We start from the raw sequence: 13,203 nt of genomic DNA on the forward strand, positions 1-13,203 counted from the left end.
TAATGCATTTGTAATTGCTATTGTGTAAGTTACTGCCATGTAACATACAGCGGTGGTTAGTAGTTATTGTCTATGGCATACTATGGTATAGTATGCCACTATGTAGGAATTTATATTAGTAATTTATATCAGACTAAATTATTACATTATAATTAAAATCACCTGTATTATTACCATAATCATTTAGTACACAAAACGCTAAACTACTGTGTGATACACAGCACTAATGATTAGAGACAGTCTAGGACAATGACAATGAGGCCGTTGTAGATTTACAATGGTCCACAGTAAGTTACATGGGACTCTGTGGTGGACAAAGTACCATACGAGAAAGGAAACATGGAAGAGAAGGATGTTATGTGCTAGTACCCAAGCCACTAATGCCAGTAAACGATTTACCATTTACTCTGCTGATGGGTTAGTCTCCATGCCTGTCTTCTTTCTGCTCAGTTATGAATTAACGTCTTTCATTGGACCTGATTTAAAATTTTGTACTGTTGTGTTCAAGACACAACTAGTCCACAGAAGATGTGTTTGTTTTACTAGATGCTATTTTGAAAGCATCACAAATAAGTGTGTGTTCATTAAAGACAAAGATTTTATCCTCAGACATGCACGGTTGTCATTAGCCTCTGATAATGCCACTGGTATTCCTCTCGGAGGGGAGTGGCCTGTGGATTTGCATTTGGCCTGGGAGAGGTGTGCACATATTATCAACATCACTATTGCCTTCTCTCACAACACTGTGTACTGTAAAACAATTGCCTCTATTTGTTTTTTTTGTTTGTTTTTTGCTTTTTGGGGGGGTTGTTTGTTTTTTAGGTTTTTTTGTTTGTTTGTGTTTTTTTTTGGCAGAAAGTGAGTTTACCTTTCTGCAAAAGAAAAATAGTCTATATGATATTGAGTAACAGGAAATACTGGGAAATTTCAATCAAGGAACATGGCCCAGCTAAGCACTCACATCTTGTCTTGCACGTTGCGCATCCGTTCCCCTTGCTTAAATGCCTCTCTGGCCAGATGAAGATGGTTGATGGGTTCTGCCACCCTCAGGGTAGGCTCCAAAGGCTTGTAACGCTGTTCCAAGACTTCACTGATGTCTCGGAAGGGTCCCTTAGAAGACAGGAGGACAAATGTCTCACTATGGAAGAGTCCAGACATACCGACAACTGTGATGCTGAACCTCTACAAAATATAACACGCTTATTTAACTATTTTTAAAACACCTTTTTTCCCTCAGAACTAAAATGAGCAAATTAAAAAAAGGTTGCTGGGTCCATACACCTTTAATCCCAGCAAATCTGTGAGTTCAAGGTCAGCCTGGTCTACAGAGCAAGTTCCAGGACAGTCAAGGCTATGCAGAGAAACCATGCATTGAAAGAAACACAACAAACAAACAAAAAAATATGACTCATCTTCTAGAACTGTCCTCTCTCATGAAAGTGTCTGTCTTAAGACTCTTTAAGACTTGGCAGACGTTCTCCACAATGTCAAGAAGGGTTTTCCTGTGTGGGCTGGAAAACCCACAGTCCCAGGTCACTTTACACTGTAACGTTACAGGCTCATTGTCTCCAACACAACTAAAGTATGTATATTTTTTTTTAAGATAGTAAAACCATGAAAAGATTATGAGCATTAATTTTCCAAAAGTTCTCTTATGCATTAAATAAAAGCCTTTAGCTGAGTACAGAGAGAACATCTTGTGTACTGCACAGACGCGCCACCTGTCCATTAAGAAGCCTATGCTCTTCAGCTTAGGTGGGAAATAGACGGTGGGATATCAGGGAGAAAAAACATCCTGGGAAAGAAGGACATGGGGAGATTCACCAGGAAGATGTGAGAAGACAGACCCATGGTAGCCGAGCATAGATAACCAGCCACGTGGCAGAACGTAGGCTAGAATAGATGGGATATTTTAAGTTGTATCTAGTCAGAGAAGAGCCTAGCTATAGGTATTTGTAAATATATTTTGACTCTGAGTCTTATTTCTGGGAGCAAGGGGCTGGAAGGAAGAACCATGGCCTAGCTTCAACACGTGGGCGCCAACTCCAGGGTTTCCTTATTGGTTCCCTAAGCATGGATGCCACACTGCTCATCCTTATTTTATCTGAATTCTGAGGCTCGGTGGCTCTAGTACAAGAGCACAGGCTTTCAGGGCTACAACTGAGAGGAGAGAGAGTCCACAGAGGAGCCTGTGGTGAGTCCCAGCACAGCCAGCATAGACTCAGTCCACTGGGCCTCCAGCCAGCATCACAATCAGCATAGACGAGCCAAAGGTATTTGCTGTGTCGTTTATGACACACTAGTTTCTTTCTTTTTTTTTTAACCACTGTGTTAGAGAGGAATAATACAAAATGAACAAAGATTTCTTATATTATTCCTTATTCTTAAAAATGTCTCTTTTAGATGGGTTATTACTAAGAAGACACAGCTGGAGTGTTGGCAAGCAGCGAGTGAAGACTGTGGGCTAATAAAAAGGAATGATTCACGCCTCATTTACGTTCACTTATGTTTTACATTAATAGAAACCAATAATAGGAACCAGTTACCATAAAAGTCATGGACCGTAAATAACACAAATGGCAGATCAGTAGCATCTAGTACTTTCCACAGCTGGACAGGAGGATTGCTATATTTGAAAGTAGTTAACGGATTTGTATTGGAAGTTTGTTTTTTAAAGATATATGGTCATGATTCCAATCTCCTATGAAGAAACCGAAAGTCTTAAATTGGACTCTTTTGTTCTTTGAGAAGTTCAATGGTTTAAATAATTGACATTTGGTATATAACAGGTGCCAGTCACTCTGTGGGCCTGTTTTCACTCCATGTAAGGCAGAATAAGAACTGTTAACTTGGGGTTTCCTTTAGTATGTATGGTGTAATATTCACTGAGGCAATAAAAACATGACACAGCTCAAGAGCAGCAGGAAGTCTTACTTGTTGTAAAAAGAGAATTTAAAGCGTTTTTGGGTGATAAAGACATTAAAGAAATAAAAGTTTAGACTAGATGTTGAGATTGTGACAAGTTCAGCCTCCACGAGGAGTAATGGTTTCTTCAGCAGAAGCCTTAAATCTCAGTTGGAATACACACACACACACACACACACACACACACACACACACACACATCTATCTACCTCAATCTCCCTTACTATCTCTCTATAATTCACTATAACTCAGAAGAACCTTGCCAAGTAGCAAAGAATGAAGATAAGTCCCTCTTCTGGGTGCTTGATCTGAGAAGCTTTTGGCCACCACATCAGCCTTCCTGTCTCAATCAGCTTTCTGTCTTTGAGCTCAATGGTACACCTCCTTCGTTAGTAAACCTGACATCCTCTGGTGCTTTCTGTCACCTTTAAGATCTCAGGCATATTTTGTCCCACACATTCCTCAAGTGACACAGGTTACTACACATGGAAATAACTTCAAGTTGTCATCACGTCTAACAGCCATCCTTGGAATGTGTGTACCTCTATGTCTCAACCTGATCCTATGGGTCCTTCTAGTAGTCTCAGCTGTAACTTCATGGTGTTTAATTTGCCTTGCCTCCTTCCAGGTCTCGGTTATGAAATCAAATACATTTCTGTTCTACAATAAGTGCTATTGAATAGTTTTCCTGTATTTTAAAAGTGTATATTAAAGTCTAATAGTAAAGATTTTTTAACTTAGTAGAATTAAGGTGTTAAGAATCACCTTTCAAATTCTAAATGCTGGGATCAGACATTGGCATGTGGCAGCTTTAAGTGTCCTCAATGTATAGACCCTTTTATCACTGAATAAAGGAAAATGTCTCAGGCAGTGCCTGCAAAACAGTCCTACTGTGAATAAAAAGAGAGGGAAGGGAGGACAGAAGGATGGAAACAAGACCAGCAGAAAAAGAAGAAAGGAAGAAAACTACAGAAAGATGGAAGAGGAAAGGAGTGAGAGAGAATATAATGGGGGCATGTGCAGAAGAAGAAAGACTTGAGATATGGGAGTCAAGGAGGATGGGAAGAAAAGAACAGGACTAGAAATTAAACGAGAGAAAAGCAAGAAGTGAGAAAATATATCACTAGATATATAGTATATGTTTTATAATTCACTCCAAAATGTTGTACAAATATCAGTTAATAAAATTTATTTTGTTAGTGGTTTTAAGAGAGAGAAATATGTAAGTGAAGGCAATTGAGGACATAATTACAGGGAAGAGAAATACACCACAGATAAGCAGTGAAGGAGTTTCTAACACCGTAGACCACAGGCCTTACTGAGAGACTGACTCAGTGTCAGACAGGGAAAGGTAGTTTCTAGGATGGCCCCAACAGGTCCTGCTTGGTATTCATTGTTGTGTGGTCTCTTATCCTTGACAGAAACAGGCCAACTCCTCTCAAATAAATAGAGCAGGGTAAACACCATGGAATATAAATTCTAGCTGCTGCTCTGAGTGCTTACTCTTGCTTTCTCTAGGATGGCTCCCATTGAGAGGAGCCAGGGGCCACACTGTATGGCAACTTTGTGGAGTGGACATGGAGGAAGAACAATTACATGGAAAACAATTAGCCATGTGGCTGAAGTATATCCTTGCTGTTTTATCCTTCCAGATCACTCAAATCTTCAGTAGAAGCCACAGCTTGTGGACCCCTGACTACACTCCTAAGAGAACTACTGTCCTAGAGATGCTATGGAAAGGCAAACGTGGTTTGGTTTAAGCCTTTATGTGCACAGAGACACAATACATAGAGGTTTAAAGGGCGCACTCAATCCAGCTACGGGTTGATACCAGCTGTGGCAGCTGCCTTCTGCAGTTGAAATATTGAAGGGTTAACAAAGTTGTCCCTTTTGGGGACTGTGACAAATATTCTTTCCTCTCTCCAAGTTGACCCTGCAGCCCAGGAAGGACTTTTCCTACCCAACTCTATCACTCTCCAGATACAGTCAGGCTTCCCTGCCTGTGCTGTGAATCTCTGGAGTGTCTCCAGTTCTCAAACTGGCACTTTTTAACTGGTTCAAATGCAAGTCCCATTTACAATGTCACATAAACTATATGTATCATTTGAGAACAGGTTATGTCAAGTCATCGGGATAGCACATAAACACATCTCTAGCAATAATAAAGTATAGCTATTGCCACCATAACAATTCTTATAAAACAGTCCAGCATCTCATCAACAGTGCATGTTCTAAATACATACTCAGTATGATGTCCAGTACCAGGAGACCACTTATGTCGTAAGTCCACACTCAGTACAATGTCCAGTACTAGGGGATCACTTGTCAACTTCTCTGGCAACCACTTCAGATTGACATGTTTCTTATTTAAAGTTATCTTTATGAGGAAAAAAACTACTCTCAAAAACAAAGCATTGTTAATCATACAACACCATGGCAGGAGAAAAAAGGCCTCCTACAGGATGGGAGAAAATACTTGCATGCTGTTTCACTTCCTGGTGTGTAGTCAAAAACATGCTAGCATGCTCCAGAGGTGATTTTTTTTAATGTAGCTAACATAAAAGTGATCATATCTTTTGAGTCATGATTGGATAAACAGTTGGGTATACACACACACACACACACACACATACATATATATGATGGAATTAAAAAGGAATGCCATTCTGATATAATCTGACTGACCTGAGGGACACCATGATAAGTGAAACAGGCCATGATGGGATGTTGGAAAAAAGAACTAGTGCTTTGAAGACACCAAGGTGGCCAAGACAGTTTGTTCATGGAAACAGCCAGTAGTGTTCAGCCAACAGTATTAACTACCCTGATGCTACAAAAATGGACAATGCATGGGTATTTTGGGTGATGTTAACAAATGTCACAATACTCACACTTTACCACAGTCAGAATTGAGGACAGTGAGGATAGAAAATTAATGACAGATTCATACAGGGCTGCTTGGTACCTGACACCGCTTCCTGTCGATAGGCGGCAGACTTGCCGACTGGGGGAAGGAGCGGGCACTGGTACATGCCAGCCAGCCGCTGAGGCTCCGGGAGTTCTTTGCTGCAGTGCCCTTCTGGTGACCCAAAGGCTTTGCTTTCTGCAACCGGAGCTCCCATGGGTCAGGATGCTCTTGGAAAGGTGAGTTGTATATACCTGAAATCTAAAGAACACATTTCTTTAATTTACATATGAAATTAAATTTTCATTCATTTGAGGGAAAATATTTTAAACTACAACTTTGGTGCTTAATCAGGGGTAAGTTTACCAGAGGAGAACTTAGAAAACACTGGCCCTTTGTATCCGGTTTAGACTAACAAACAATCTTAGCAACTTTGTTGATTGCAGAGTAAATGTGTTTTGAAAACTCAGTCTGAAATTGTATTTCAGGAAAAAATTAGTAGAGATCTTTAGTCATTCATTTTGTATTCTTGACATAAATGATGTTTTAAGCTGAGTTAGAAAGCCATACTTTTATTTACATAAAGATACAATGTGTTCTAAGCTGTATCGGAAAGACATTCCCTCATTTACATAAAGGCAAGCAGGCAATGTTTGAACAAATTTAGGGTATTAATTATGTACGCAATAAATACTTGATTATTTGAATTGCTGATCATCATATCCCCAAAAGATGTTTTTCAATGCAATGTTTGTATTGATTCTTTGGGGATCTGACATCATACAGGCCAGCCCAGCACACTCAGTTTCCAGTCCTTCAGTGTCTGCCCTGCTCCAGCCTGTGACCTCCCCCCAATAAACTAAAAATAAAGAAGTCCAACTTGTGTTATCTATATACTCAATACAATGACGTCAAACTCTCAGTGCCTTGCCTCTTACATGGAACGGAGTCCTTCCCCTCCCATGCCTCTGCCAGAAGCCATCAGTGTGGAAAGCTACATTTCAGCATCCTTATTACACTTGAAGAGTTCTCTTTGCTGGTTTCCTGTCCAGGCTGTTACTTTCAAAGGTGGGAGTTGTTACAGAAGGCTTCCATATCCCTTTTTCCCAACTGTGCATCTGTAGTCATCAATATCACTGGTAATGTAGTTTCCTTGCTTGTTACAGTCAGGGGGAGCGTGGAACATGAGGTTCCAAACCACGAAGATGGCCTCCTCCTGAAGTAGGAAAATGGACCCAAACAGGGTCCTCAGAGGCAGCCTGGACCATGAATATTAGCAGGGCCTCAGGTGGCTGCACAGGCCATTCACATCAATATAGCCTTAGGTGATAACATGGGCCATGGAAATCAGTAAGTCCCTAGGCAGTTGTATGGGCCAATCATTTCAACATGGTCCCCGGAGGCAGTGTGGCCCACAATATCAACATGGCTTCAGGCAGCAGCATGAACCACGAATATCCGAGTGGCCTTGGGTGGCAACATGGGCCACAGACATCGACATGGCGCTCTGCTGCATCAGGGCCACGGACTCCCATGTGCCTCTCAGCAGTTGCATAAAGCAGGGACATCAACATGGCTTCAGATGGCAGGACATGCCACTCATATCAACATGGACCCCCAAAGCAGCAGAACCCAAGGCCATCACCAAGGCTTCAGTCAGTGGAATAGACCACATATTTCTACATGGATCTCTGGTTTTATCATGGCCTGGGACAGCTGCGTAGATCACAGACACTAACATGGCTCCATGTGGTATCATGTGGTCTTTTGAGGAGGTCCAATCCGGAAAGTGAACCATTTCTATCTCGGGAATCCATCATTGCCCAGAATCAGGGTGCTACTGTAGCCTGGTAGTGTGGTGGGGGCTGAGTGTGGATCTGTATAAGCTTCAGGCTGTCGCACACCACCCAGCTGACCCCATTGGGTACTGAGCCACCCTCAGCCCTCTCTAATACCTGTCTTCAGTTCCCCTGTATGCACAGCACATGCGCAGCTCCCCATCATCCATGCATTCCTTGGAGTGGCGCATACCCTACACAAGACAGGGCTTTGTGGCCTGGCTGGCTTCTGCCTCCCTCCCCACGTGAGCAAATGGAGTCTATTTTGAGTCTTGTACTTGGCTAATAACTCTGATTTCATACCCATATGGGATACTTTTTATCACTCCAAATCTGTGCACTTAATGTCACATCAGGTGCCCTCGCCACTCGGTGGCTGACTCTGTCGCACATTGCATCAGAATAGCCGAGACTTAGCACAGCATCTGCCTTGCTATACGGGCTCACAGATGCATGTGTGAGAAACGAGAAATCCAAGTGCAGCAGATGTCCATTTTCTATAAAACTCATGGTACTTGAGTCACAGACTGAAGAGTACCCTACTTTGATGTAACTGTATTTGGTGATATTTGATTTCCAGAGATTCATAATCAAAATACATGTGCATGTATATACATGTACATGTATAAATATCCTTCATGAAAGTGAGTACATTTGTAGGGAGTACATTTGTGTGAGTACATTTGTAGGGAAAAGTGAAAAATTCCAGAATGAAATGATTGGTGGCTTTGTAGACACTGAACTATACAAAGAATCTTATTCCTAAAAGAAATAGACTTTTCTTTTATGCTGTAATTAACCCAGAAACATTCCTGATTACATGTTTTCTCAGGGTCTCCGATAGTACTAGCTAGGACAGATGTCTTTGAAAAACTGTCCAAGAAGGCTGGAGAGATGGTTCAATGGTTCTCTTCCAGAGAATCCTAGTTCAGCTCCCAATACCCACATGGTAGCTCACACCTGTCTGTAACTCTTGTTCCTGGGGATCTGACACCCTCACATAGACATACATGCACCTCACATAGACGTACATACAGGCAAAACTCAATACACATAAAATAAATAAATATTTAAAAAAGAAAAGAAAAGCTGTCCAAGAAAAGCCTGACACTTCAGGCCGACCCTTCAGCCAGTGGTGATTCCTGTCCTTCGCCTCCCAGCCTTGTTCCCAGTTCTTCCGTACTAACTTGGAGGTACCACTTGGCTCCATCATGATTCTAAGAACTCAAAATTTCAGTTCTCCGCAGCAGCCAAGTGGAGAACAGGGACATGTTGGGTATGCCGGCAACCTCAGGATACAAGCTACAGGGCAGACACTCCAGAAATGAATCTAAAAATCAGCCTAGGCAGCAGTACACCATTTAGAAAGGTGCATTGCATACTGCTGATTTACCTTAGCTTCCCAAGACACCAAAGGCACACAACCACAGACCTGAGACCAAAGGGGTCGGTAGAGGTGGCCCCTTTTGTCTAAGACATTGTTTTCACTTCCTTTCTAAGACTTTGCTAAGGTCTGCTTGAGTTTAACTTTTCTACTTTCAATTAAAGACTACAATTTATTGTATATAAAATAAAATTAACACAGACACACTTTATGTCTAAAGCTATTTTCACATTGGTTCTTCTTTGATATCTATTCCTTAATATGAGTGATACTGTGTTTTAGAATGAGTAAAATATCCTATTTTTTAAGTCACAAAAGTATTTTAAGGTGATATACTTCTGCTATTCTAGAAACACAAAGTGGACAGACACATGAATAAGGCCGAGAAACATCTATCTGTGTGTTTATCTGTAATGGCTTTAGTTTAGTGGCCACTCAACTGAGGGGTAAGTCTTCAGACGGTTCTTAGGGTGATTTTCTAGGTCAAAAATGTACTGAGGAATGAGAAGGAACAACCAACGTTAGATTAAAAAGATGATCTTGACAAAAATAACTACATCATATACTCTCTGCAAAAGATACAAGAAATACCATTTAGGATTGTGAGAGTCTAATTGGAAATCTGTTAATTTATTGCCCAAATTTCCACCACTTTATAGATTAAGTTGTGAGATTCCTACAACTTAGTTAAAGGTTGTAATTTACCATTTAAAATCTCCATTGGCCTGAATAACTGCTGGCGTCTGTATTAACTTTGCCCATTAGGAGCCCTGATCCCCTCCTGCATTTCCACGCTCGTGTATATATAGGCAAGGTGGGAGATGCAAATAGACTGAGAGACATGATAGCTTTCTTAAATTATACTTTGCAACTATATAGAGACCTCCTCATGTGTATTCTCTTTGCAATTTAAATCAAATATAGATAGAAAATACATTTTAATTGAATTTCAAATGTATCATTTAAAATCTTCAAGGTGTCAGGATTTTAGAAATTAATATATTAGCTAACTTACCTCAGTAAAAGCAGTTGCCCCCATGATTCCTCACAGCAAGCCAATACCCTACTTATTGCTAGACTAGCCATTTACTTATTGTTTCTTTAAGTAAAACTCATAGATGTATGACTGTCTCGACTTCCCCATTCCATCATCTACCTGGTTAAGAAGAATGTTTTGCCGTGAGTCACAAAGCCCCAGGCACCCCACCCCCAGGTTCTGTGCTATAGTTTCTCCTTTCCCCATTTTTCACAGCCTGGAAGGGCCACTGCCATGCTAGCTTTGGGGACTTTATTTTCAGCAATAATTTCCTAGAGTGACCAACACTATGGGGAAATCTGTGCTAACTGTTTGAAAAAGGAGAAAGAAAAAGAAAAAGCCTACACCTGAGTTATTTGCAGTACTGTCATGCTAACATTCAACTCAATAAGACCCAGAGCTCTCAGGGGGGGACTCTGCTAATAGCTTCCTACTGACCTCCTTGCAGCAGGCTGGGCTGCTGCTGACTGGTGGCCCAGTGGTGAAGACCGCAAATGGGGTGTGAAGGCTGATTTTTTTTTTTTAAAGGCTATGATTCTGAGTGGCCACAAAAGAAAAAAATAGGCAATGAGTTATATAATAGATATATTTTTTTCCTGAATTCCCCCCTCAGACCGTCCATCATGGGAATTTAAGCGTGACCTAGAATATTAATTATGTCGGGTTGAGCAATGAGCAAATGTACCGTTTGTTACCCAGTCACCCTTAGCCTTACATTAATATTTTGAACTATTCCATATTTCTAACAATCTATCAGCAGGCTTTTTTTCTCCTCAGTTTTCATGCTTATGCTTAAGTGCTAGATGGGAAAGGATTTAAAGGTGCAACTGATTTGAAAGCAAAGAATGTGCTTGCTTCCAGGAGTACCTGCTGTGCTGTCTTGGCTGTGGGATGCAGCTCCCCTACACAGACCTTTGTTTCCTGTGTGCCTGAGGGATGCTACAGTCTAACTTGTTCTTGTTTCATTGTCATTGAGGTTTCCTCTCAGAGCTCATTTCTGTCAGCTGAGGAGACTATGGATCTGGAAATGAACACCTCAGATTTGATTCCCACCGCATAGCCATGCGTGTTTCAATGTCAGGCTTCACCATATAAGAAACAGTCATTTGCCCAGACTTGAGAGAGCAGATGTGAACAGGCTAGCTCAGATCTGGGAGAGAACAGAGATGACCAGCCTAGCGCAGTTCTGGGAGTAAACAGAGGTGAACAGGCTAGCTCAAACCCTTTACCTTTTTTTCTTTCTTTTGGAAACTGCAGTCAAGTCACTTAGCAAATATAAGTCACAGACTGCCACAAAAAGAGACAAAATCTAAAATCTGGCCCCTTGATTTAAAATATGTGAACACCATTGAGTGGTACACATTTCTCAAAGGAGGACTAGCTAAAAATACTCTTCTCTACTAAATTTTAAGCAGATGCAGTTTGGATGAAAACGTTAAGAGAACACAGTATCAGAGTTCTGACGACTGGAAGAGTAAAGGTGGGCCTGAGAACTGAGTGGTATTTGCCACGGCAGGAGCCACTGAACAAGAATGGCGCATCACTCCAGTATGGCAGTCAGCCCACCTGTGCTTGGAGATTCACAAAAACCTCACTCAGCAAGTAATTGCCCTGCTCTTAGGAGAGGGCTGCCTGCCGCTGCTGCAGCCCAGGGTGCAGGAGGCTACTGCACACCAGAATGTTCCTGCTGAGGACCTAGAGGAAGCATGGTCATTTCTCAGCAGCTGGATCCCTTCTGCATCTCAGGCTAAACCCATCACGGGACTCTCACTAAAGTATATGTGATATGAATGTACTGACATAAAGCAAATTTTAAAAATACACAAAAGCTAACCATTACTAGCTATACACACGTGCTGTTTGTTTTACTGTGGTTAAGCAAACGCGGGGCTTGGGTAGTCTTAGAAGCTACTCTGTCATATTATTTAAGAGCACATTAGCTTAAAACTTAGGAACCCGATAGACTTCCCATAGACCTCTGTGTGTGGCTCCTTGTCACTGTGCCTGAGCTGTAGCCCTATGCCAGGTGTTAGGTTCCGTCCTTACCACTGCCACCAGAACAGAACTGAACAGGAAAGAAAGGAAATGGAAGGGAAGGAAGGGAAGGAGCAGAGAGGAAAGAAGAAAGCAGAGTTCTTAAAGGTTTCCTTCAAGGAACAGTGAAGGCCTCTCAAAGCTGACCTGACACATGACTGTGCCTGACTTCTGAGAGCTCAGACCTTGAACGGCAGCATTCAGGGGCTTTTACACTAATGTCAGCACATTGCTGGTGCAGTCACTTGCTGACCATTCTTCCAGAGGAACTCAGGAGTGAGTGCAGAAGATTCCAGTCCTTCCTCCTGCCCCTGGGGCAGCAAGTACCCCTGAGGCTCAGCTTGCCTAGAGGAGATCACAAGGGCCCTCAGAGCTTCAGTCAGGGAAAGGTAGAGGTGCAATAGCATAACCCCTACATACTGTGGTGTGCCTGTTTTATTGTGGAGGAAGTTTTGTTTTCTTCAAGTATTTCTAAAAGGAGAAGAAACAAAGGTGTGGTATCATTTTACTTTTATGTGATCAGAGAGAATGTTTTTAAATAGCTGTCTTTACTAAGTAAAAAAAAAAAAACATAACTCTGCATTTTCAAAAGTGATTTGCTCTTCTCATCAATATCACACATTAAAACATTTCCTGTGAAATGTGGATTAGAAGAAAGTCACTTAAATACAATATTCCCTAATGCTAATTAAAATCAATGGTACAGAACACCTACCAACCTGAGCAATCTAAGCTATGCACAGAGATGGCAGAAGTTTCTCATCCCATGAGGTTACTCTTAGAAGAAAGAGGTTAGAGCTCGAAAGACTTTGCATGACCGGCTGTGGCATAACTGGCTGATGGTGGGTTTCTCTCAGTGCCTGGTCTCAAAGACATAGGACACACCATGGGAACTCAATCGCCGAGGCAAAAGTCTCTCAATTTGTTCTAAGGCTAGGTAGAATTTTGTAATGAAAATAGAAGAAAGGCACCGAGACCAAGAGAATGACTGAAGGACTGAGGGAGGCAGAAGACATGGGGGCATAGTCAGGGGACCCCAGGCTGGCCAGGGAACAGCCAGGGGGCCTCAGGCTGGCCAGGC

At 41.8% G+C, this 13,203-nt stretch overlaps 1 protein-coding gene across 1 annotated transcript in view; it reads right to left on the reverse strand.

Moving 5' to 3' along the window:
* Spata17 (spermatogenesis associated 17) overlaps positions 1–13,203 on the reverse strand; it is a 166,023-nt gene that overhangs the window by 51,631 nt on the left and 101,189 nt on the right. Inside the window, exons 7-8 of the mRNA XM_028761403.1 lie at positions 5,891–6,091; positions 962–1,110 (exon numbers count right to left, since the gene is read on the reverse strand). Of these exons, the coding sequence (XP_028617236.1) occupies positions 962–1,110; positions 5,891–6,091 (350 nt within the window). The remainder of the gene's footprint in view (positions 1–961; positions 1,111–5,890; positions 6,092–13,203) is intronic.

Source organism: Grammomys surdaster, unplaced genomic scaffold (assembly GCF_004785775.1).
Source record: "Grammomys surdaster isolate TR1022 unplaced genomic scaffold, NIH_TR_1.0 130, whole genome shotgun sequence".
Lineage (NCBI taxonomy): Eukaryota > Metazoa > Chordata > Mammalia > Rodentia > Muridae > Grammomys > Grammomys surdaster.